Genomic DNA, 26,255 nt, shown 5'->3' on the forward strand with positions numbered 1-26,255 from the left:
TATATTTATGTGCATAGTTGACTTGTAATTTTTAGTCCGTTGCGTCGAGCGTTGAGAGTTGACTCATGTCCCGGTTCCAGATTTTCGAACGTCCTTGCGTACAATTTAATATCTTGTACTTTGCGTTTTGAATCTTGTACTCTTGTAATTTCGAGACGTTTCTTATCAATAATTGGAACCTCTTTGATTGTCTTTTGTACTTTTGAGCTTTTTGGTCGTTTGCGTCTTCAATTCGTCGAATCTGTCTTTTGTCTTCACCTTTTATTATTTAAACGAATATCACTTGTAAATAGAACAATTTCAACTAAAAGCTTGTCTTTCTTGAGGAATAATGCTATGAAATATATGTTCGTTTTTAGCATTATCAGTATGTCAGATTTTAATGTTTTTGGGCAGGCAGGAACACACACCTACTTACATATTCACAGAGCCGAGCTTCGTATAATTCATAGATTTCTGGCTAACTCGATTAAACAGAGAGGTCACAACAAGGAGAAAATGACCTTACATGATTTATATTACCTAAAGTGTATTCGAGACCCAAGAGGCTTTGTTAATATCCCTTACTGTGTTGGCTTTTATTTTTCTAAGATGGTGGAAGGAATACAGGAAGGGGGAATAATAGGAGGAGGTATTTTTGTTACTCTCATTGGAGAGTATTTGGGTGTAGATAGGGATCAAGGGGGTCCACTTTTAGTATGAAGGGAATAGGTTGAGCCTTTAGGATTGAGGGTCTATCAGGGTGCTAAGGTATTAAAGAGCAGACGCAATCAGGCAATACCATATGTTGGTAATCATCCTCAGGTAGAGAGAGGTTTAGATGAGGAAATGGAGGAAGCAGATGACATTAGGGATGTCATTAGGGAGGCTATGAATGATGTCTACCAGCGTGTAGATGAGGTAGAAATTACAAACGGGGAGAGACATAGACGGTACGAGCAGTGGCAAGCCCGGAATGATTACGAGCATTCCAGGCAACGACAGCTTGATAGATGGGACTATCATCAGCGTCAGATCATGAGCCGACTATCACCTCAGGATCACTACGTACCGACCCGACCCGTTTACTATCCTCCACACCAGCCCGAGATGAGACCACCATATACTCTCTACGACCCTAACCAGGCCTACCAGTACACCTATCACCAACCATGGAACCCGACCGACGACATGAACTGGAACCCCTATCCAGATTGATATAGTTCCCGTTGGTGATTTCTATGATTTTTATTATTTATTATTTCTATTTATTAATGTTTAAACATACAAATATTGATACTTTTATTGTAATGTTTAATATTTTTATTATGTTGTACTAATATTTCATATTTGATGTGAAAGTGGGATTTTAAGTCCCATTTCAAATTACCATGCATGTTTATATTTGTATGTATGTATATTGTCAATTGTACACAACAGGGTAAAACAGCGCATTTTCAAAGACTGGCATTAAGTTCAGCAAAAGCTACTAATTTTGACGACAAAACGAAAAACAAATGTGATGTAACAACAAGACGGAATGAACAAATGATGTGCACCATTTATCATTCAACAAACAAACGCCAATATATTTGGAAACTTTGGTAAAATTTAATCATTTTTCTACGCAAATCACCCTCAATAATTTAAATTGTTACTGATTTCTTGCAAATGAGGGCATTGCAAGATCTTAAGTGTGGGAAGGGGTTAAATTCTTTCAGATTTTAAAAAAAATTTAACTTATACACTTGGTTACCATTAAAAATACTAGTAACGCAGTAGTTGTATTAGAATCTAGTGCTCTCTGATAATAAAGAACAGCCCTAGTCTTATATACTGACTACTCAATTCTAGTAAAAATTTTCAATTAAATGAACTCAAAATCATGTTTATACATATTTATGAACGATAAAACTAGGTGTTAACACTGAAATTATTGTTACCTCGGAAAGGACATAAATTGAGAAACAACCCAAAATGTAAGAATTCATTTAAAATGGAATAGAGGACAATAAAAAGGCAAAGAAAGGAAAATAAAAGCCAAGTGTGGGAAAAATTTACCAAGTTATTTAAAACATATATCACATATTTTTGTACAAATAACTGAAGATACTTTTGTTTTTGACAAAATTAACCGTTTTACCCGGTAAATTGTAAGACATTTGAAAGAAAGATGGATCTACATGATGAATCAATTCCATCATTAAAAGGAAGTAAAGTCTTCCGAAAAAGAAACGCGCTTCTTGATTTAGGTCAGGAAGTTGTCGTCCAGACCAGTTGTAGAGTCTACGAAAAACCTTGAAAAGTTTTCTCGAAAATCAGCTGGAAATCCACGGACCTCGGCATCAAACAGGGTCGCCAAGTAGTCAGACTTATCCTAACCATGAGAGGATCTGTCTAGTAAAATGGGGAGGGCGCCGTGCAAATTAGCTTGATAAGACTAATGAATCAGATCCCCAGAAAGGATAATCTCCTTAAAAGATCAAAAATCAGCTTTTAAGACTGATATTACTCAATCCTTGAGATTGACTTTAAAGATTGAGAATTACAAACTCATGGAATTCGATGATATCTAAACTCGAGCTTGAACGATAAAATATTTTGATCAAATTACAAACCGATTTGTTTTCTGAAAACCCATTTTTAATGCGTTCATTACCATTGAACGTAAAATCCTAGGAATTCACCTGGAATTCATTAGGTCACCTGAACCAAATCGGGTGTCAACCGTAAGAACGGTGGTTGCATAGCATGATCGAAGACAGGACCTTGTGCCAGACCGAAAAACCATAAGGGTGAGCTTTACTATTGCTCCTACCAAGGATAGTAATTGCATCCGACACGTTATAGACCATAATCAAAGGCATGTCACGGGACATTGCCTTAACAGTTGCTTGTTCAACGCTTTCCTTTACAACCGGACGGTAGTTTACCAAAAGGTAATATACGGAGCAAGTAAACTGGATATGTTGCTTTCCCAATACAAGGTTAGCAAGTGGGTGACACAAAACCGCAAGTTTTGAGCTAAAATTTTCAAATTTGAAACCCAGCAAACCTACAAAAAGATTTTGCAAACACTGGTGAAGGGTTATTCCGAAAAACTTATCTAGGGTAAAAGCTAGATTGTATTTTCAAAAGATCAAATGTTTTCATAAAGATCCAATTTCCTTAAGGATCTAAATTTTTATAGTCATGTGGGACTGTAAACCACATCGTTACTACCATTGTTTATACCGCCGTATAGAAATCACTGATGTACAAAGTGTGAAGAATAAAGAAGTGATTCTAGTATTTTTATTTCAAGACTATATTGCTTGAGGACAAGCAAAGCTCAAGTGTGGGAATATTTGATAATGCTAAAAACGAACATTTATTTCATAGCATTATCCCTCAAGAAAGACAAGCTTTTAGTTGCAAGTGTTCTATTTACAAGTGATATTCGTTTAAATAATAAAAGGTGAAGACAAAAGACAGATTCGACGATTTGAAGACGCAAACGACCAAAAATCTAAAAAGTACAAAGTACAATCAAAGTGGTTCAAATTATTGATGGGAAACGTCCCAAAATTACAAGAGTACAAGACGCAAAACGCAAAATACAAGATATTAAATTGTACGCAAGGACGTTCGAAAATCCGGAACCGGGACCAGAGTCAACTCTCAACGCTCGATGCAACGGACTAAAAATTACAAGTCAACTATGCACACGAATATAATATAATATTTAAATAATTCTATAAATTATTTATATATTATATTATTATTAAATACCGTCGGCAAGAAAGCAAAAAAACACATGTGAGCTGGAAAAGCAGGCCATGCGATCGCATGGCCTGGCTGTTATAAAACCATGCGATCGCATGGTGAACAGTATCAGCTCAGGTCCGATAAAGTTCGCATCCTTTGGCCGAATTTTGACACCATCTATCTCTCTATCTCACTCGTAATATATATATATATATATATATATATATATATATATATATATATATGTATATTAATTTTAATTTTAATTTTAATAATAATAAGGGTATGTTAGCGAATGTTGTAAGGGTGTAAGTCGAAATTCTGTCCGTGTAAAGCTACGCTATTTTTAATCATTGTAAGTTATGTTCAACCTTTTTAAATTAATGTCTCGTAGCTAAGTTATTATTATGCTTATTTAAGCCGAAGTAATCGTGATGTTGGGCTAAAATATTAAGACGGGGTAATTGGACTTTGTACCATAATTGGGGTTTGGACAAAAGAACGACACTTGTGGAAATTAGACTATGGGCTATTAATGAGCTTTATATTTGTTTAATTAAATGATAGTTTGTTAATTTAATATAAAAATTTACAATTGGCGTACCTATAAATAACCATATACACTCGATCGGACACGATGGACGGGATATTTATAAGTACTAATAATCGTTCATTTAACCGGACAAGGGAATGGATTAATAGTCAATGGACTTATTAAAACAGAGGTGAATTATATACAAGGACACTTGGTGTAATTATAGTTTAAGTCCCCAATTAGTTGGAATATTTGACTTCGGATATAAGGATAATTTGACGAGGACACTCGCACTTTATATTTATGACTGATGGACTGTTATGGACAAAAACCAGACGAACATATTAAATAATCCAGGACAAAGGACAATTAACCCATGATAATAAACTAAAATCAACACGTCAAACATCATGATTACGGAAGTTTAAATAAACATAATTCTTTTATTTCATATTTAATTGCACTTTTAATTATCGTACTTCTAATTACTATCATTTTATTTAATTGCACTTTCAATTATCGTACTTTTTAATTATCGCAATTTTATTTATCGCACTTTTATTTATCGTAATTTCATTATCGTTATTTACTTTACGCTTTAAATTAAGTTATATTTATATTTAATATTTTACATTAGGTTTTAACTGCGACTAAAGTTTTAAAATCAACAAACCGGTCATTAAACGGTAAAAACCCTCTTTTATAATAATAATACAACTTATATATTTATATATTTACAAATATAGTTTTAAAAATATAGCGTTAAACTTGGCTAAGATCCATGTGGAACGAACCGGACTTACTCAAAACTACACTACTGTACGATTAGGTACACTACCTATAAGTGTTGTAGCAAGGTTTAGGTATATCCACTCTATAAATAAATAAATAACTTGTGTAAAATTGTATCGTATTTAATAGTATTTTGTAGTAAAAATATAACTATTTTGTATACACCTCTACGCACATCAGACACATTCATATTATTGATGTACTAGAGTCCTTGTCCATCTCTATCTATTCTATTATTATACATATACAATTATATGACATAAATATATATCTCACCCTACATATTCATCTTTCACTTACACCATTACCATAGAACCACATCAAGACCCACATGCCATCGAACCTTATGATGTTAGTTTCTGTTTTAGTATTTCTGTTTGAACCAAGCCAATAAACCACCATCAAAGATGCTTCGTTACTACTTCTGTTTCAGCTGAAAAATAGTTCAAACCCACAACCATACATCACTTTGAATTTCCTTTCTTCCTTTCATCTTGATCACCCTCGCCACCCAACACCTTACACCTTTCGAAAACCCACCACCCTTATCACCGAATACACAACCATATATATCAAACCACCTGCTATTCTATATTTTTTTTCTTTCCACGTTCGTTTCCTGTTTCATGGAACAACGACCACTACACAACCACCAACCTATTACTACAACACGCTACCGTTTTTATCTCTGTTTCTGCTTGCAAACCACCTAAAAACAACCTTCGTTGCAACTGCAATTCACTACTTGTTCATGTTTTCTGTTCCACTCGAATAAACCGCTACAAATACCACCTTCCTATATTTCTTTTTCTGCTGTAAACCCCGACACAAACCACCATTTTATTCGTACGGCTACTGCTTTTCCTGCACTATTTTGACTGTCGTTGCTGTGATGCTACTCCATTCAATAGACCAAGCTAACCCACTTGCAAGCCTACAACCTTTGTTAGTTTATTTTAATAAACAAAAACCCATTTAATAGATATTAAAGCAAAGTTGGAGTGTTCTTTTATTTTCATTTTGGCCGACAAGTATGAAGCTAATTACCCCACTTGTTTAATAAAAAAAAAAGTAAGGAGAATTGAATTGTTACAGAATACTAGTGGACCGAGAACTTTATTTCAGTATCGGGCCAAGTTCCTTTTCCTCTTTTGAGCTTATTGAATTGGAAAAATATGGTTTGGTATACCACGTTTTGATTGGGCCAAAAATAAGGAAAGAAAAATGGAAACCGAGATATATGGGTATAATGAATCGACGAGTGTTTAGCAGAAACAGAAATTGTGGGGATAATATAAGTTTATAAGTCAGACTATTTTAATGGGCTCGTTTTCAAGTTTGCAAGGCCCAACAAGTTGTTATTTTTAGTGGGCTACTAGAATCCTTTACGGTTGATATTGAGGCCCAAATGCAACTAATGCTCGACTCTCTCGCTCAGTTTACACCGAGGGTATAACCCTTAATCCTTTACGTTTGATTCTATCTTTAAATAGTTAATGAGATTATGATTTTTGATCAAGAACTAAATAATAATAATAATAAGCAATATAATTATAGTTATAGTTGCAAGTATGGATACAAGTATGATAACTATTATGATTTAGTTAAAAGTATTGTTAAGATTATGGTGATAGATGATGTTATGTATATGATGCATGAATGTGATAACAAGATAATGATAGGATGATAAAATATAAACATGATGATGATAAGGGTATTATTATTATTATTATTATTATTATTATTATTATTATTATTATTATTATTATTATTATTATTATTATTATTATTATCATTATTATTAGTATTAACATTTTTATTAATATTTTTATCATTTTAATATTATTACTATCATTATTATTACTTTTACCATTATTATTATTATTATAACTATATTATTATTATTAGTATTATCAATATTACTATTAATATTATTATTACAATAAAAGTTAGTTATATAAAAATATACTTAATAAAACTATATTTTATAAATTATTTATTTAAAGTATATAAAATAAATATATTTAAGTTAACAATGAAACATATGAATTACTAAAATAACAGTTATATTAATAATAATACATAAATTTATTCGACTTCAATTATATGTGTTAATTTATATATATAAATGATATTGGTTCGTGAATTCAAGGCCAACCCTGCATTGTTCAGTATCGTAGTATGAATATTTTTACTACAAAATATTGTAGAGTGAGTTTCATTTTCCTTTTTACCCTTTATATTTTTGGGCTGAGAATACATGCGCAATTTTTATAAATGTTTTATGAAATAGACACAAGTAATTGAAACTACATTATATGAGTGAATGAACGAAGCCGAATATGCCCCTTTTGCTTGGTAACCTAAGAATTACTAAACCGATCTACTAATTGACGTGAATCCTAAAGATAGATCTATTGGGCCTAACGAACCCCATCCAAAGTACCGGATGCTTTAGTAATTCGAGTTTTATATCATGTCCGATGGATGTCCCGGAATGATGGGGATATTCTTATATGCATCTTGTTAATGTCGGTTACCAGGTGTTCACCATATGAATGATATTTTTGTCTCTATGCATGGGACGTATATTTATGAGAAATGGAAATGAAAATCTTGTGGTCTATTATATTATTGAAAATGATTGTTTATAATAAACTAATGAACTCACCAACCTTTTGGTTGACACTTTAAAGCATGTTTATTCTCAGGTATGAAAGAAATCTTCCGCTGTGCATTTGCTCATTTTAAAGATATTACTTGGAGTCATTCATGGCATATTTCAAAAGACATTGCATTCGAGTCGTTGAGTTCATCAAGATTATTATTAAGTCAATTATAGTTTGATGTATTATGAAATGGTATGCATGCTGTCAATTTTCATTGTAAAGAAAGTTTGTCTTTTAAAAACGAATGCAATGTTTGTAAAATGTATCATATAGAGGTCAAGTACCTCGCAATGTAATCAAATGTAATGTATTCGTCCAGATGGATTAGGACGGGTCTCTACATGTGGTATCAGAGCGGTGGTCTTAGCGAACTAGGTCTTACATTAGTGTGTCTAACTGATAGTTGCTTAGATGCATTAGTGAGTCTGGACTTCGACCGTGTCTGCATGTCAAAAGTTTTGCTTATCATTTCGTGTCGAAAATTACTTGCTTATCATCCTTAAAGTCTAGACAGGTCTTACTGCCTCTATTGCATAGACAGTGTACAGATAAATTCATATCTTAGTATATCTGTTATTGTTACCTTTGCCTGACAGCTTCAGTAGATTACTCCGTAACTTATGGGATTTTAGAATTATATATGCATATGTAAATTATGTATTGCAGGGTACTAATCTACATCCTATAATCTTTTCTTATCGAAAATCCTTCATCTGATCGTACGAGATGAATCCCTCAACCAGTTCGAGTCCCTCGAATTCCGACAGCTATTCCGACATGGATATTCACCTAAGCTCCGAAAGCAGCGTCACCAGAATGAATCAACCAATCATCCATCCCCAATTCATCTGATGAGTTCGTAGTCGACTTAATCAATGTAGACGAGAATAAGGCGATACTTTCCATCAACCAAATTTCCCTCTTGGCGATGAACCTGAAGCATTTACCGGCGAACCAGTCCGAAACACCATTTTCACCCTCATTTCCCGAATGCCTCACCACGAGTATATTCTATCTAAAATTCTAGACCTTATTCATCCGCTCGTTCCGACCGACAAGCATCCCGGAATAATAGAAGAAGTCAACGAACTTCGCGCTCGAGTAATCAATTTGGAGAATATGGTGCAAAATTTACTAGCTTCAGCAACATCACCGGCACCAATAGTACCATCAATAACAGCACCAGTACCATCAACAATCCATTCCTCAACATCTCATTCTGTATCTCGAGTATAATCATCGTTCTACATCATTTATCTTCGTTCGACATGGCGATTATGTAATCTCTAATGTTTTAGAGATTATGTATTCTTGTTCTAACGGTAAATCAAATGAGTTTAATATCATATTGACTCATTAAATTCATGGTTACATTCGAAGAAAATATATATGTATATATCTTTTCACAAAGATTGTAATTGAAAAATCTTTTGTACAAACTATTAATGGTGAAAATATTTTAACGGGAAGGTAATACCCGAGAAATATTTAGATTTCACATTAAAAAGTTACACTGTACATTCTTCGAATCTGATTCAACAGTCATTTACTATCCTACTTACATCCACAAGATATACGTATCCGTTCACCACACGATAACCATTTTCATTCAATTTCATATTTGGATTTTGACTTACCAGAATCCAACAAGTGGCATAATGAAGAAAACATTGGACAAAAATAAAATTTGTTAGAAACAAACAAATTAACTATGAGAAATTTTGTTAAGAATCCACGCTAACAAAATCATAGCTAACTGTTCCTAGCTAACTGCTAATTCCTTATTACATTTTAATTATCGCAATTTATTTTATCGCAATTTAATTCTCGCAATTTTATTTATTGTCATTTAATTTCTGTTATTTACTTTACGCACTTTATTTATCGTCATTTAATTCCTGCTACTTATTTTACGCACTTTAAATATCGGGACACGTATACAAGGTTTTGACATATCATATCGACGCATCTATATATATTATTTGGAATAACCATAGACACTCTATATGCAGTAATGATCGAGTTCTCTATACAGGGTTGAGGTTGATTCTACAATATTATATATACTTTGAGTTGTGATCGAGTCTGAGACATGTACACGGGTCACGATACGTATTAATTAATTCGAATATTATATATTAAACTATATATGAATTATTGGACTGTTAACTGTGGACTATCGACTGTGGACTAATAACATTGGACAATTAAAATGAATTAAAATATTGATTATAATATATGAAACTAAACATTTCTTCAAGTTTGCCACTTGATTTCATCTTAAACCTCATTTGTATCTTAACGATTACAATCTGCGTTCAAACCTTTCATGATTCTTGAAAACACCTCAATCCAGAGAATGAATCAACCGCACTTTAACTACGGAAGAAAAGATTAATGCATATAGTTATGCACCTAAAAACACTCGGAACCTGAGTAAACGTTAAACACGTGTATGTGTTAACTCTTTTGGCATTGTTATTACCGAAAATAACATTGCAATTTCTTTCCAAAATTAGTCAATTTTGTCACAGCTCCAGCAAGTCAACTTCGACTTTTCGTTCGAAACAACCTTATTTACCTTGATATATATGCGTGCTCTTTTATCGTTACCGGGGAACCGTTTATATTCCACCACATTAATAGTAAACTTACCAACAACTTCGTTGAACTTTGACTTTCCGAAAAATCATTATAATTATCGAAAACTTATCCGCATCTTGTAACGAAAATTGCCATACCAATTATCGAGAATCAGCAATCAGTATTTTGAATTTCGCAGCATTTCTACATCAACAGTTATATGTATACATATAACATTTATCTCTTAGAATTATGATATCTCAATCTGAAATTCTGAAAGCACTCTAGCCTATGAATCAGTTTTCTGAGTTTTGAAAATGCTGATGAAGCAGCAAAAACTGTAAACGACCTTAACAATCAAAAGCTTGATAATAAAGAATTGAGCAAACCATGAAGGAGACCAAGGACAAATACAAGGATCAAACCCTGTGTTTAAAGAATCCTGGTGATTCTCTTTCTGATGAAATACTTAGAGAATACCTCACTCCTTAATCGCTCTAAATCATTGTGAATGAATATATTCATCACACTTTGATTCTAAAATTTTAAGATATCATCGTATCTTTCATTATAAATATCCTCGATATTTCTGAAGATATCTTCATAAATATTCTCGTCCGATATTAATTTTCTCTCCGCGCTATCTGTGATATATCATAAAAGGAAACTAATTTAGTTTCTAAATTCTGAAACCTTCGAGTTTAAGATATGAATGATTTTGAAGTAGTGTTGGGAACTGAAGCATGAGTTAGTATAATATAATGACACTTGATCAACATGATTATATTACAGTAGTTCATGCTGAGTTTCTAAAATGGAACGTGATGATTCACAGATTATAACATCAACATGGGCCATGTTACACGACTCTTGTATTCTATTTAATCTCTAAAATATCAAGAAAATATTTCTTGATGATTCGATCTTTTTCAGGGTATTCTGGTAATTTAACAAATCAAGATCGTACCATTACCATTTCCTTCTTAGGACATTAACAATGTTCATTTCAAAATTTATATCTGCAAATTTTGGACCATTACAAGCAGTGCTTAATCGCAAGAAGAAGAAACAAAAGGACAAAGCTCCGAAACAGAAATTGGAGTATAAATTGCAGCAAATAAAAGAGAGCATTAACTGTGGATGACAATGATTATAGAAAACAGAAGCAGAGACATCGAAATATAAGGGAAGATATAAAACCCAACAAAAACCCAGAAACTATAAACCGTATATATCGATGCATATGGCAATGTAAAGACAAGGAAGAACTATAAACACTATAAACCCAAGAGTATAGTAAAAGTAAATAAATTCTTCCGGCGGTAGGTGAAAAAGAAGAATGACGGATATGAAAGTGAGGAATATATCAAGAAGTAGAACTGAATGAAGTATATTGATGAATGCTTTAAAATATCAATTGAGGAGAAAGAATAAGAAGGTGTGAGTTGTAAGGAAACGAAGGGGGTGGATTTATAGTAAAATATCCGACAGAGAAATCAAAATAGATGATCGCATTTAAAACGGATCATAATTCCCTTAATTTTCGAAGAATCAAATCTTATTACAAAGATTTTCTCCAAATCTCTTGAACTTGAAAAATCAACCATATCTACGTCAAAGGATATGACGAAACATTATTTTCTCATTTCACTCTTTTGTGATAGCTTCACTTATACTCCTCGCATAATCGAATTGTTTTATCCATATTACCCAATGATGATAAAACTCAAATTTCTAACTCGTATGCATCATGAAAACATACTTATTGTCAGCCATGATGATCCCACTCAAATTTCGGGACAAAATTTCCTTAACGGGTAGGTACTGTGATGACTCGGGAATTTTCGACAAAAATTAAACTTAATCTTTATATGATTTCGATATGATAAGCAAAGTATGTAATGTTGAGTATAGAAAATTTTGAAACGATGTTCATATATTCAATTGACCTTCGACTGCTCACGAACAATTAACTGTAAATAGATATGTGTGTATGTATATATAAATAATAATTCGAAATATAATTTGAAGTATTATATGTTGCTGTTATTAAAATTAATAAAGTAAAAAATAGGATATTATAATAATTATTATTTAAAATATATCTCTATATATAAATAAAGTATATTAAAAATAAACATTAAATAATTTTAATACTCGTTTGATGTTTTGATTAATATTAAGCAAGTTAAATTCAAACTTATGTAATTTTAAAATAAATGGTGATACGAAAATGGGTTTTATAAATTATAGGCTCAGTAAAAATGTATTTAGGAGCTATTTATTAAATTTTAAAACTTTTTATATTTTACTTGGGATTGGGAGTGAATAATTAATGTAATTTTTATTTAATAGTTAGTGATCGAATTTTATACCATAATGACTGAAATAATTAAAGTTAATTAATTTAAAATTTTGGAAATTTTCTGAATACTTTTATTCACCACTGATTAAACAACGGGAAATGATATAATACTCCTTGAAGTGATAGTAGGACAAGAAACAGGTGGCTAAGTGTTTCATTTTATTGATTTCTAGCACTTTTCTGTTATCCATCTTAATCTTATTTATACAGTGACACATTCATATTATTGATGTACTAGAGTCCTTGTCCATCTCTATCTATTCTATTATTATACATATACAATTATATGACATAAATATATATCTCACCCTACATATTCATCTTTCACTTACACCATTACCATAGAACCACATCAAGACCCACATGCCATCGAACCTTATGATGTTAGTTTCTGTTTTAGTATTTCTGTTTGAACCAAGCCAATAAACCACCATCAAAGATGCTTCGTTACTACTTCTGTTTCAGCTGAAAAATAGTTCAAACCCACAACCATACATCACTTTGAATTTCCTTTCTTCCTTTCATCTTGATCGCCCTCGCCACCCAACACCTTACACCTTTCGACAACCCACCACCCTTATCACCGAATGCACAACCATATGTATCGAACCACCTGCTATTCTATATTTTTTTTTCTTTCCACGTTCGTTTCCTGTTTCATGGAACAACGACCACTACACAACCACCAACCTATTACTACAACACGTTACCGTTGTTATCCCTGTTTCTGCTTGCAAACCACCTAAAAACAACCTTCGTTGCAACTGCAATTCACTACTTGTTCCTGTTTTCTGTTCCACTCGAATAAACCGCTACAAATACCACCCTCCTATATTTCTTTTTCTGCTGTAAACCCCGACACAAACCACCATTTTATTCGTACAGCTACTGCTTTTCCTGCACTATTTTAACTGTCGTTGCTGTGATGCTACTCCATTCAATAAACCAAGCTAACCCACTTGCAAGCCTACAACCTTTGTTAGTTTATTTTAATAAACAAAAACCCATTTAATAGATATTAAAGCAAAGTTGGCATGTTCTTTTATTTTCATTTTGGCCGACAAGTATTAAGCTAATTACCCCACTTGTTTAATAAAAAAAAAGTAAGGAGAATTGAATTGTTACAGAATACTAGTGGACCGAGAACTTTATTTCAGTATCGGGCCAAGTTCCTTTTCCTCTTTTGAGCTTATTGAATTGGAAAAATATGGTTTAGTATACCACGTTTTGATTGGGCCAAAAAGAAGGAAAGAAAAATGGAAACCGAGATATATGGGTATAATGAATCGATGAGTGTTTAGCAGAAACAGAAATCGTGGGGATAATATAAGTTTATAAGTCAGACTATTTTAATGGGCTCGTTCTCAAGTTTGCAAGGCCCAACAAGTTGTTATTTTTAGTGGGCTACTAGAATCCTTTACGGTTGATATTGAGGCCCAAATGCAACTAATGCTCGACTCTCTCGCTCAGTTTACACCGAGGGTATAACCCTTAATCCTTTACGTTTGATTCTATCTTTAAATAGTTAATGAGATTATGATTTTTGATCAAGAACTAGATAATAATAATAAGCAATATAATTATAGTTATAGTTGCAAGTATGGATACAAGTATGATAACTATTATGATTTAGTTAAAAGTATTGTTAAGATTATGGTGATAGATGATGTTATGTATATGATGCATGAATGTGATAACAAGATAATGATAGGATGATAAAATATAAACATGATGATGATAAGGGTATCATTCTAATTATTATAATTATTATTATTATTATTATTATTATTATTATTATTATTATTATTATTATTATTATTATCATTATTATTATTAGTATTAACATTATTATTAATATTTTTATCATTTTAATATTATTACTATCATTAATATTACTTTTACCATTATTATTATTATTATTATTATTATTATTATTATTATTATTATTATTATTATTATTATTATTATTATTATTATTATTATTATTATTATTATAACTATATTATTATTATTATTATTATTATTATTATCAATATTACTATTAATATTATTATTACAATAAAAGTTAGTTATATAAAAATATACTTAATAAAACTATATTTTATAAATCATTTATTTAAAGTATATAAAATAAATATATTTAAGTTAACAATGAAACATATGAATTACTAAAATAACAGTTATATTAATAATAATACATAAATTTATTCGACTTCAATTATATGTGTTAATATATATATATATATATATATATATATATATATATATATATATATAAATGATATAGGTTCGTGATTCCAAGGCCAACCCTGCATTGTTCAGTATCGTCGTATGAATATTTTTACTACAAAATATTGTAGAGTGAGTTTCATTTGCCTTTTTACCCTTTATATTTTTGGGCTGAGAATACATGCAAAATTTTTATAAATGTTTTACGAAATAGACACAAGTAATTGAAACTACATTATATGGGTGAATGATCGAAGCCGAATATGCCCCTTTTACTTGGTAACCTAAGAATTAGTAAACCGATCTACTAATTGACGCGAATCCTAAAGATAGATCTATTGGGCCTAACGAACCCCATCCAAAGTACCGGATGCTTTAGTACTTCGAGTTTTATATCATGTCCGATGGATGTCCCGGAATGATGAGGATATTCTTATATGCATCTTGTTAATGTCGGTTACCAGGTGTTCACCATATGAATGATATTTTTGTCTCTATGCATGGGACGTATATTTATGAGAAATGGAAATGAAAATCTTGTGGTCTATTATATTATTGAAAATGATTGTTTATGATAAACTAATGAACTCACTAACCTTTTGGTTGACACTTTAAAGCATGTTTATTCTCAGGTATGAAAGAAATCTTCCGCTGTGCATTTGTTCATTTTAAAGATATTACTTGGAGTCATTCATGGCATATTTCAAAAGACGTTGCATTCGAGTCGTTGAGTTCATCAAGATTATTATTAAGTCAATTATAGTTTGATGTATTATGAAATGGTATGCATGCTGTCAACTTTCATTGTAAAGAAATTTTGTCTTTTAAAACCGAATGCAATGTTTGTAAAATGTATCATATAGAGGTCAAGTACCTCACGACGTAACCAAATGTAATGTATTCGTCCAGATGGATTAGGACGGGTCTCTACAGCTAGCCATGTATTATTTTTAATTTTTTTACGTCATGACGGTCATAGACACAATCTATTACATGGATGCTCAGCGGAGTTCTACGTCATCCGCTGCCATTTCAACCTTTTGTGTATGATTGAACTTCTGCTATCGAGAATAAAGCTCTCTTATGTGGGCAGGGATGACACACAGTTTTGTGACATCTGATAAAAAATTTTGGCCGGATAAAAATTATGAATATTATGTTATAAGAATAACTGCTTGAATTCTTATTTCTTAAAGAAATTTTTATATTTATGATTGCATCTCATATTCATAATAGTTGATCAGGCTACATGAATATGCAATACTACGCATAAAATTTCTTTAAACTCATTGCATTCCATGTTCTATGCATTTCCTCGCCAAAGGGTGCTGCAAGGGTATATGACCCATTAGGATGTGCTCGTATGATCTTGTATGGTCCTTCCCATCGTGGCCTCAGCTTTCCATGTTTTGCTTGCCTGCTTGCTTCATTATCCCTTAACACCAAATCTCCTTCTTTGAATTGTACATGCCTTACCCTTTTATTATAATATTTTGTCATTCGTTGCTTATCATCCGCTTGAAGGATAGCGGCCATAATACGCCTCTCCTCCAACAAATTCAAATTGTCACGCAAAACAGATGAATTGTTTTCAACATCAAATGCCAAAACCCTATGTGTTGGTACACGGATTTCAGCTGGTATTACTGCCTCAGTACTGTATACCAAGCAAAATGGTGTTTCACCCGTGCTCTATTTTGGTGTTGTACAGTGAGCACACAAGACATATGGTACTTCATCTACTCATTTAAGTCTGACTTAAACCCAGTCTAGCCTTTATGCCAGCTACAAATTCCTTATTTGTCACTTTAACTTGACCGTTTGCCTGTGGGTGAGCAACAGAGGTGAACGTTTGTTTGATGCTTAGATCCTCACACCAAATTTTGAACGGATTTTCTGCAAATTGTTTACCATTATCGCTTACAATTTCGTGTGGCAAACCATACCTTCATACAATATCATTCCATATAAACTTTTTGATATTTTCACCCGTTATCCGTGCTAATACCTTTCCCTCTACCCATTAGTAAAAAAGTCAATTGCAACCACCAAAAATCTTGCATTGCCAACACTCCTTGGGAATGGTCCTACTATATTAATTGCCCATTTACAAAATGGCCATGCAGATGAAACTGAGATTAAATCATACTTTGGCAATTGCTGAACGGTCCCGTGCCGCTGACATGCATCACATGCTTTGATTGTTTCTGTCGTGTCTCTATAAATTGTTTGCCAATAATATCCTTGCCTCATGATCCGTGCTACGATGGTTCTATAACCAGAATACTGTGCACACAAACCTTCATGCATCTCTTTCACCACATACATAGCTTGTTGTGGTGCTAAACACCTCAATTTTGGACCATTGAATGATTTTCTGTATAACACATCATTCTCCAACACGTTGAGCGGAGCGCTTACCTTTATCCGTCTTGCGTCGTTGACATCATCTGGCAGTGTTCCGTCCTGCAAATATTTAACATAAAGAGTCATCCAGCATGATCCCCCTTCCTCAATGGTTGCTACCACCACCATTTCATCAACTGATTTATCCTTCAAAACTTCCACCAAAACTTTTTTATGCAAATGATCAAATGTTAATTTTGCTAATTTTCTCAATACATCTGTTTTTTTGTTTTGTTTTTATTTCTTGATATTTGCTCAACCTCCAAAATTTTAAATTTCTTGGAAATCTTTTCAACTAATTGCAAATATCGCTTCATTGATTTATCTTTTGCTTCAAACGCCCCATTAACTTACTGTGCAACAATCTGAGAATCCACATTGGCACACAAATGCTTTATTCTCATCTCAGACGCTATACGGAGGCCGAAAAGCAATGCCTCATACTCTGCTTCATTATTAGATGCATAAAAGCAAAACTTAAGTGCATACGTATGCTCTTCCCCTTCCGGGCTTATGAGTACTAATCCTGCACCTACACCCTCCTCACTTGATGCTCTATCAGTATGCAATTCCCACATGCAACTATTGTTCTTTTCCTTATGCGAATATTCTAGTTTTTCGGTTGTTTCCAAAATGAAATCTGCCAAAATTTGTCCCTTAGCTGCATGCCTTGGTGAAAAATTTATTTCATATTCACCTAACTCCACTGCCAATTTTGCTAAACGCCCAGATGACTCTGGGTGTTTCAAAATTTGTTTAATTGGTTGGTCCATTAAGACAAGAATTTGATGTCCCTAAAAATAACGTCTTAGCCGTCTAGCTGTGTGCACTAGAGCATATACCAATTTTTTGATGGGTGGATAATTGATTTCACTTTGTTGTAATAACTTGCTGACAAAATATATTGGCATTTGCACCCCATTTCATTCTGCGATTAAAACTGAACTAATTGCCTCTGCTGATACTGCCATATACAGGATTAACGTTTCTCCTGCTATTGGTGCACTTAATGTTGGTAGCTCCTTTAAAAGTTGCTTAACACCCTGAAAAGCTGCTTCAGCCTCTTCCGTCCAAGCAAAATCCTTTTTGTTTAAACAACTTTTTAAAACCGTCATGAATGGTAATGAGCGTTCTACTGCTCTGGATAAAAAAACTTGTTAATGCCGCCAACCTTCCATTCAAACTTTGCACTTCCTTCTTTGTTTTTGGAGAAGCCATATCCTCGATCACTTGAATTTTCTTTAGATTTTCCTTGATTCCTCTTTCTGTAACAATATGGCCAAAAAATTTACCCTCTTCTACGCCAAACGTATATTTCTTGGGATTCAATTTCATATTAATCTTGTGTAATGATTCAAAAGTCTCTAAGATATCCCTAAGCATGGTTTCCTCTGTGTGACTCTTGATAACAATATCATCAACATAGGCCTCCACATTCCTGCCTATTTGATCTCTAAATGCCATATCAATGACACGCTGGTAAGTTGCTCCTGCATTCTTTAACCCAAAAGGAATTTTTACATAGCAAAAGATTCCATCCGCCGTGTGGAAGGCTGTTTTATCTTGATCCCGTACTGCCATGGGAATTTGATGGTACCCATTGTAGGCATCCAAAAAAAGATTTAAACGGATATCCACTTAAAGACTCCACCTTCCAATCCATTTCTGGTAAAGGGTAGTTATCTTTCAGGCAAGCTTTATTGATATCTGTGAAATAAACACACATTCTCCATGTATTATCTGGTTTCCTCACTAACACTGGATTTGCTAGCCATGTTTGACAATTGACTTCTCGTAATATTCCAGCTTCTACCAAATTTTTAACTTTTTCTCTAAGGAACTTTGTTCGCTCAGGAGTCATGCCTCTTTTCTTTTGACATACTGGTGGAATATTAGGATTCATGTTAAGCTTATGCTCAGAAATGTGGCGTGGTACTCCAGTCATATCAGAAACTTGCCACACAAACACATCTATATTGGCTGTTAAAATATTGAAAAGTTTTTCTTTTGTTTCCTTTATTAATGTGCTTCCAATGATAATTTTTTGATCTGGGAATGCTGGGTTTGGTGAAATTGACCCATCTTCGTGAATAATTGGTTTAACAGTGGTTCGATTTAGTTGCACACATTCTATCGTTCTTCTTTGCTCTTCGTATAGCGTTGCGATGCCGGATGGTGTAGGAAATTTCATCATTCCGTGTACCGTTGATGTCACAGCTCCAAATGTCATCATAGCTGAAAGCCCCAAAATGACATTATATTGTGAATTTGCTTTTACCACAAGAAACTCGATATAAGCAGTTCTTTTGAATGGCAATTTCCCCAACACCACCTCTAAAAGTATACTACCTTCTGACAATGATGGATCATTAAAGGAACAAGCGTGTCTTTCATTTTCTCTTTTACTCTTTCTGGTAATTGTACAAAACAATACTCATACATAATATATGCTCCTGCTCCAGTATCAGTATATATTCCTCCAACAACACAATTAGCTATACGAGCTTCAATCACCACAGGAGCATCAGATGGATTAGTATTAAACATATAAGGCAAAGCAATTAACTCTTGCTTCCAATCTTCTAATGTTTCCAGCTTTTCTACGTTGTCCGGTTTGCCACGTGTGTATCATGTTTATTTCAATAGGTATTATTCTACGATTGTAATCTTTCGCGTTCTTGGTATTTTTATTGGTCTTTGAAACGGATGGCGCCATATGTTGGTACTATTTTCCGTATAGCAGGTGAAAGGTACCAGTACAGTACAATAACAGCCTATCATTGAGTGATATATTGTCGATTGATGTTTGCCCTCGGGAAGTAAAAGAACAGTTATGTTTGAAAGGGCTTACACACATTAGCTCACTTATGTTGTCCCCCCTCAGCTCACACTAGCCCCCCTTTTTCTCTTCTAACGTACGCTCCAAGGTTGCTAATTTCAGAAGACTAATGTACCCTCGTGTATACTTTTGCCCACCCGTCGAGCATGGATGAAAGTCGGCTTTAGTGATCCGACGTTGCTGAGTGGAAGGGCCGTTGCTCAACGCATAAAGTTACTCTAGGGATAACGGGAGTGACTACTTCGGCCCTTACGCGAAATACCCTCCCAAGTATTTCAAAAGACCCTTTCGCATGAGGGAGCATCTTTTTTTAAGAATTGTTCAAGGTAGAACTAATTCCTATATAGAACCTATACATGATCATTTTAAATACTTTCAACAATGAAATGCTCCTAGTGGCATATCTAATTATACTTCAATTTGAGAAGTGACGTACACATTACGTCAATTGGTAGACAACATATCCCTCGATGCTTTGTCGAGTATTTAAAATGACGAACGTCACATAAAATTTTTACAAAATTTTACAAATTGCATCATTGAATTAAATGCAAATGTGTATTTGAGAGATCCTACTCAAGAAGATATGGAAAGATTGTATGTGAAAGATGAATACCTTCATGGGTTTCCAGGAATGCTCGGTAGTATAGATACATTGGGCGTGGGCAAAATGTCCAGATGCATAGAGAGGTCAGTACACTTGAGGTGATCATCGTTATCCGACGATTATGCTTGAAGTTGTTGCATCTTATGATATGTGAATTTAGTACTTAAATGTACTAAATTCTAGTCAGTTATTCAACTCTATGTTATATGATACCACACCTAACTGCCGTATACGTTATATGACGTGAAGTATCAAAGAGGATACTCTCTCGCTGATGCGATTCACCAAACATTGGCATTATTCGTTAAGGTTTTTTCAAGTGTAGTTGATACAAAACGATCTTATTTTATACAAAAACAAGCTAATGCACGTAAAGATGTTGAGATGACCTTTGGTGTACTACAAGGCCGATGACATATTCAACAACAACCTTATAGAGTTTACAAAACGAACACAATTAAATGGATTATGTATGCATGTATCATATTGCATAACATGATCACTGAAGATAACGGTTATAACATTGCTAAGAATTATGCATTTTATGAAGTGGTTGGTAAAATGCAAGGTACTTAGATCGTTATGTGTGAAACGTACGAGACAATGGCTAAGGAATTACGAGATAGAGATATGTGCAAGGAACATCGATCCGACTTGGTAGAACATCTAGGGATGAACCGTGAAGAATAAATCACTTGTACTCAATTTAATGCATTTTTGAAATTGTAATGTTTTTAGGAATTGTAACATTTTTAATTATTAATGCAAATTTAGTTTTCTAAATATTATTTATTTTTTATTTTATTTAATTAAAAATTAATTAAAATTAAAATTAAAATTAAGATACTATTATTTTAATTCAGAACTTTATAAGAACTTCGAACAAATCAATGAATCACTCTTTTACTTTTTTCATTTCAAGGTTTCAGCTAAACTTTGAAAAACTTAAAAAAATTAAAAATATATATTACTACTAGTGAAATGACCTGTGAAAACACGAGTTTGTTTACATGAAACAGTTTAATAATATATTTTAGGTATTAAATGAATGTAAATGTTAAAGTCATTTAGTTTATTGCCTCGTGAAACCCCAGATTCCGACTAAGAAACTTGTCGTTGATTTTACAAACATAAAATTTGTTTAAAGTTGAATATTTATATTTATGTTTTTAATAATAATAATTATTATTAATAATAATAAATGCTTTTTAAATTTTTTTTAGAAAAATAAATTTACAATTTATTAGAGATTAATATTTCCTTTTATAAAAGATTTTGTATTATTTTATTAATTAAATTAATATATAATTATAACATCATTATTATGAAAAGTAAAGGATAATTTAACTTAATGATGATATCATTATTTTAGAGGTTTATTAGACTATATAGATAGATAGAAGATAGATAGATTATAAAAGGTGAATGAATCAATGAATCGTTATTACATGGTACAATTATGCATTAGTGTTATTTATTTATATTCTTATTTATATTAATAATATAATATTCTTGCCTTTTAAAAAAAAAAAAAAGAAGATTGTCTTTAATGCTATAAATTGAAAAATCCTTTAAAAAAGTATATGGTGAAGTAGCCTAATATTCTTGACTTTTTTGGACTCGTGAATGCTGCTATTGCTTATAATTTCACAACTTAAAAAAGAAAAAAGAAAGACGATTATGCGAACCAGATAATACATACCATTACCTCTTCTCTTCTCGTCTCTTCTCTTCTCTTTCATCCGCCTGCAATTCTGATTCTAATTTTAATTCTAATTCTAATTCTAATTCTAAATCCAGATTTTAGTATTAGGGTTTGATTGTTTGTTTGATTGGGTAGTAAAGAGCGGTAAGAGGAGGACCAGATACCGGTGCAAACTCCATCCTCCGCTTCAATCCAGTCACGTACGTACCGATTCATATCTTCTTTCTGATTAAAAGTTGTTAGCTTTCTTGCTTGGAGTATTGGACCCCCCCTTTTTCTTTCTCTTGCATATGCATGTACCAGGTTATTTGGTAAAGTCTTTTATTTATTTATTTTTTCATCTTTTTATCATCTATTTGTCCTTTTCCTTCTTTTCTTTTGCTCCTATATATAGTTAATAAATATGATATAATATAATAATAATAATACTCCGTAGTTAATAATAATAATTATAATAATTATTAATAATAATATTATTATTAACATCAATAATAATTATTAATTATTTACTATTATTATTTTATTATTATTATAAATAATAAATTTAATAATTATAATTATAATAAATAATCTTTTAAATTTTTAATAATTATTAAGGAATAATAATGATGATGATGATAATAATGTTGATACTCTTGTGGGTAGGGACCTAGTTTTATGTATGTTATGTGTATTCATGTGGTTGAGAGAGCCATATATTAGAGATTTTTAGAGGCTAATTGTGTAATTAATTAATTTATTAATTAAGGATGCTACCTTTCAATATTTATTCATCAGCATTTATCCGTATCCACCATCCATCTATTTATTCATCAATGTCACTACAGGAAGTAATTTGGTATGTTATATGTATCTATCGATGTATGTGAATTTTTATTGATTGTTTACTATTATTACTACTGGTCTTTTTTTTTTTCTACTTCACTTTATAATAATTTATTTATGTTTATTTTAAATTTTTAAATGTATTTCATTTCCTACAATTTCCATTCAATCACAAACTTATTCTGCCGTCCTTTAAATTATATTAGCTGTTAACCATATGTTTCTTTTTGTTGTTCTTGTTGTCAATTGTAATCAGACAGATTTTTCTATGTTAATAGAATCATGGTCTTAGTTCAACTAATTACTGGAATCAACTCATGATACAGTTTCAGTTTCAATTGTAATCAGACAGATATTAATGTATTCATGTAATCTGTTTATATCAGTCTTCTGTTGACCATTCAAGACACAATTTGAAGGCTTGTTGGGCTACTAGAGTTTAACATTTAGTATGTAAAAGAAGTATATGGTCAGATAAAAATGGATAATGCAATCGTGTGTAGTGGCTACGAAAACGAATATCAACTACGGGGCTCAGACAAGGATTTTGAAACATCAAAACAAGACTGCTTGATCGAAACATTTGTAAGGGAGCCTCCAAGTGTTAGAAAAGTACAGATTAAAGATTTTGGCACACAAAAGCTGTTTCTTCAACAAATTTTAAGGTTAAAGAAGATGATCCCGAAACAAGTCATGACTATGGAAGAAAAATACCTTCACCATTGCCTTGAATTAATTCATTCGAGTGCCATGGGACCAAATTCATCGAAGTTTAATTTGGTCGTAAGCGGCTATTCTAACGAGGATCCGATTGTTGGTGCAATTACAGGGAGCACAAGCATGATAAATCTTTTGAAAAACCCTTTACTACACCGATTAGGTTCCTCTAATGATGAGATTGATATAAAATATTCAAAACCACGGGCGATAGAGGTTAGAGAATCTTTATCTACCGGTAAACAAAAGAGAAGGGTGGTGGCTGAAGATCAAATTTTTGGTTGTGATCCGGTGCACAAACGGCTCGTTTCATTCGCACGCACAAACTCTACGTTCTCTGATCCTTCGTCTTCTTGTTCTTCATCATCTTCATCTTCTTCAAGTGCTTATCGTCAAGGAATGCTACATTGCTCATGGAACAATGGGGTTCCACATTACGTTTTCTCTGTAGAGGACCAGAAGGAAGTTTATGCAACATCTTTTTCCAAAATAGAATCAGACTATATTTACACATTTTATTCAACACCTGGAAAACGGGAAATTGAAATTTGTGATGAGTCGGATATTGTGGGTAGAATGAGAGTGTCTACATATTTTGAGGTGTGTCCACTTGATTTAGAAATTATGGAGACTCGGTTAGTTTTATGTGGGACCGATCATCAAAATGAAACGGGCGTTCATGCAACAAGTCAGAGCGTTAAAAGAAGCAAAGGGCTATCGAAGAGGGTATCAAACATCTTTCGAGGAAGCCATAATAGACAAAAGACTAAATCTATTTTTGATGGGTCGGTTGCAATACAAGACAACTCGTTAGAGTTGAGCGAAGATCATTACAATCTTGAGTTAGCCGCAATTGTTGTAAAAGATTATATTCCGTACGCTCAAAAGAAGGTAGAAGTTGGAGGGTGGGGATTAAAGTTTCTTAAAGAAGGGGGGCTCAAACACAAAAATGTGTCTGCAGTGACACATTCAATACATTGTGAACCTTGTGCCAAGAATGCGAGTCATCATCATTCAAGTAGTATGGATGTTGTTGTAGCACCAGGTTTTCATGGTGGGCCCAGAACAAAAAATGGAGGCCCATCTAGCCTTATTGAAAGATGGAGGAGTGGTGGTGCTTGTGACTGTGGTGGCTGGGATATCAATTGCCCATTGACAGTACTTAATGCTGGGCCAAATAACAAAGATGGTGTTTTTGGGAAGAGCAATTCATTTGAATTTTTTAAACAGGTATCGTCTGCACTGTTTGATCTTTAATTTTCATTCTTGCATCATGATGATTACAAAGATCTTTCTTTTTTCCAGCTCCCCTGTTTTTGGTTATGAATGTCTGTTGCAACGCAGACATCAAGCATATTATGTAACGGAGTTTATTCACTGCATGTCTTTGTTTTTTCAGGGTTGTAAGCAAAGTCTGCCAGTTTTAAAAGTGACGAACGTCCATGATGGTTTGTACTATATCCATTACCAACCAAGTCTGTCTGCTTTGCAGTCTCTTTCGATTGCTGTGGCAATAATTCATAGTCACAGTCCTACACTCAAACCTAAAGTATATATAGAAGTTGAACTATGAAGAAACTGAAATTATACATGATTAGTTATGTGCTGCGTTAAGTTATGGCTTTTTTTAAAGTTGCTAATGTAGAGAGACAGTGGTTGCGAGTATACTTACATTGATGCAAGATTCCGTTGCTGCAAAGTATAATTGTAGATTTCTTATAGGAGTGAATTGAGTTTTCTTGTTTTTTGTAGTATTAAAAGATAAAAGATTTGAGATATGGATATAGATGTGGTAGCATAAACATGCATCTTTCTATTGCTTTTTATGTTACGTCTTTGAATATGATATTAAACATCATGGTTTTATGACTTTTATCATTACAATAGGATGATTCATTCCAAAAATCTTTTAGCACACAATGTAGCTATAAAAAAAGTGAAATGTTGCATATAAATAATAGCTTGTCAAAGATCCAGTTTTTATGGAATCTGATGTTAGGATTTTGTGACCCAAGCAAGCAATACTAACTCAAACGATAAACGAATAAATAAAACAAAAAAAACAAAACAAAAAACGATAATTTAATATAAACGACACAAGAATTTAATGTGGTCATATCTCAAGTCTAAACACGGAGAAGGTTACTCCACATGCGCAGATTAGAGATTTTCTACTATAAGTTTTGTGTGCACAATTGCATGTTACATGAGGTTCTATCTTCTTAAACACATGCGCAGATTAGCGATTAGCGATAAT

General features: G+C 32.7%; 2 protein-coding genes across 3 annotated transcripts; one reads left to right on the forward strand and one right to left on the reverse strand.

Annotated features, from left to right (window-relative positions):
* Positions 1–18,863: 18,863 nt before the first annotated feature.
* LOC139897505 (uncharacterized) lies at positions 18,864–21,049 on the reverse strand. Its single transcript, XM_071880209.1, has 2 exons — positions 20,970–21,049; positions 18,864–19,716 (listed from the first exon to the last, which is right to left on the reverse strand). Exons 1-2 carry the CDS (start codon positions 21,047–21,049, stop codon positions 18,864–18,866), a joined length of 933 nt encoding a protein of 310 aa, XP_071736310.1.
* Positions 21,050–22,455: 1,406 nt separating this feature from the next.
* LOC139869243 (uncharacterized) lies at positions 22,456–25,867 on the forward strand. Of its 2 annotated transcripts, none has more exons than XM_071857563.1 (3): positions 22,456–22,767; positions 23,668–25,228; positions 25,398–25,867. In XM_071857563.1, the coding sequence occupies exons 2-3, from the start codon at positions 23,762–23,764 to the stop codon at positions 25,569–25,571; spliced, it is 1,641 nt and encodes a 546-aa protein (XP_071713664.1). In that variant the 5' UTR covers positions 22,456–22,767; positions 23,668–23,761; the 3' UTR covers positions 25,572–25,867. The 2 variants fall into 2 exon arrangements, with proteins under 2 accessions (XP_071713664.1, XP_071713670.1); XM_071857569.1 differs by having other exon boundaries at positions 22,456–22,656.
* Positions 25,868–26,255: the final 388 nt, after the last annotated feature.

Source organism: Rutidosis leptorrhynchoides, chromosome 1 (genome assembly GCF_046630445.1).
Source record: "Rutidosis leptorrhynchoides isolate AG116_Rl617_1_P2 chromosome 1, CSIRO_AGI_Rlap_v1, whole genome shotgun sequence".
NCBI lineage: Eukaryota > Viridiplantae > Streptophyta > Magnoliopsida > Asterales > Asteraceae > Rutidosis > Rutidosis leptorrhynchoides.

Excerpts from the sequence above, each read along its gene's own strand:
- LOC139897505 (XM_071880209.1), bottom strand. The coding sequence starts at position 21,049 with ATGCCAATGTTTGGTGAATCGCATCAGCGAGAGAGTATCCTCTTTGAT. Across the intron at positions 19,717-20,969 it reads ATAACGTATACGGCAGTTAG|AAAGAGTAAAAGAGAAAATG; the intron begins GTGTGGTATCAT and ends TACAATTACCAG.
- LOC139869243 (XM_071857563.1), top strand. The coding sequence starts at position 23,762 with ATGGATAATGCAATCGTGTGTAGTGGCTACGAAAACGAATATCAACTA. Across the intron at positions 25,229-25,397 it reads CATTTGAATTTTTTAAACAG|GGTTGTAAGCAAAGTCTGCC; the intron begins GTATCGTCTGCA and ends TTGTTTTTTCAG.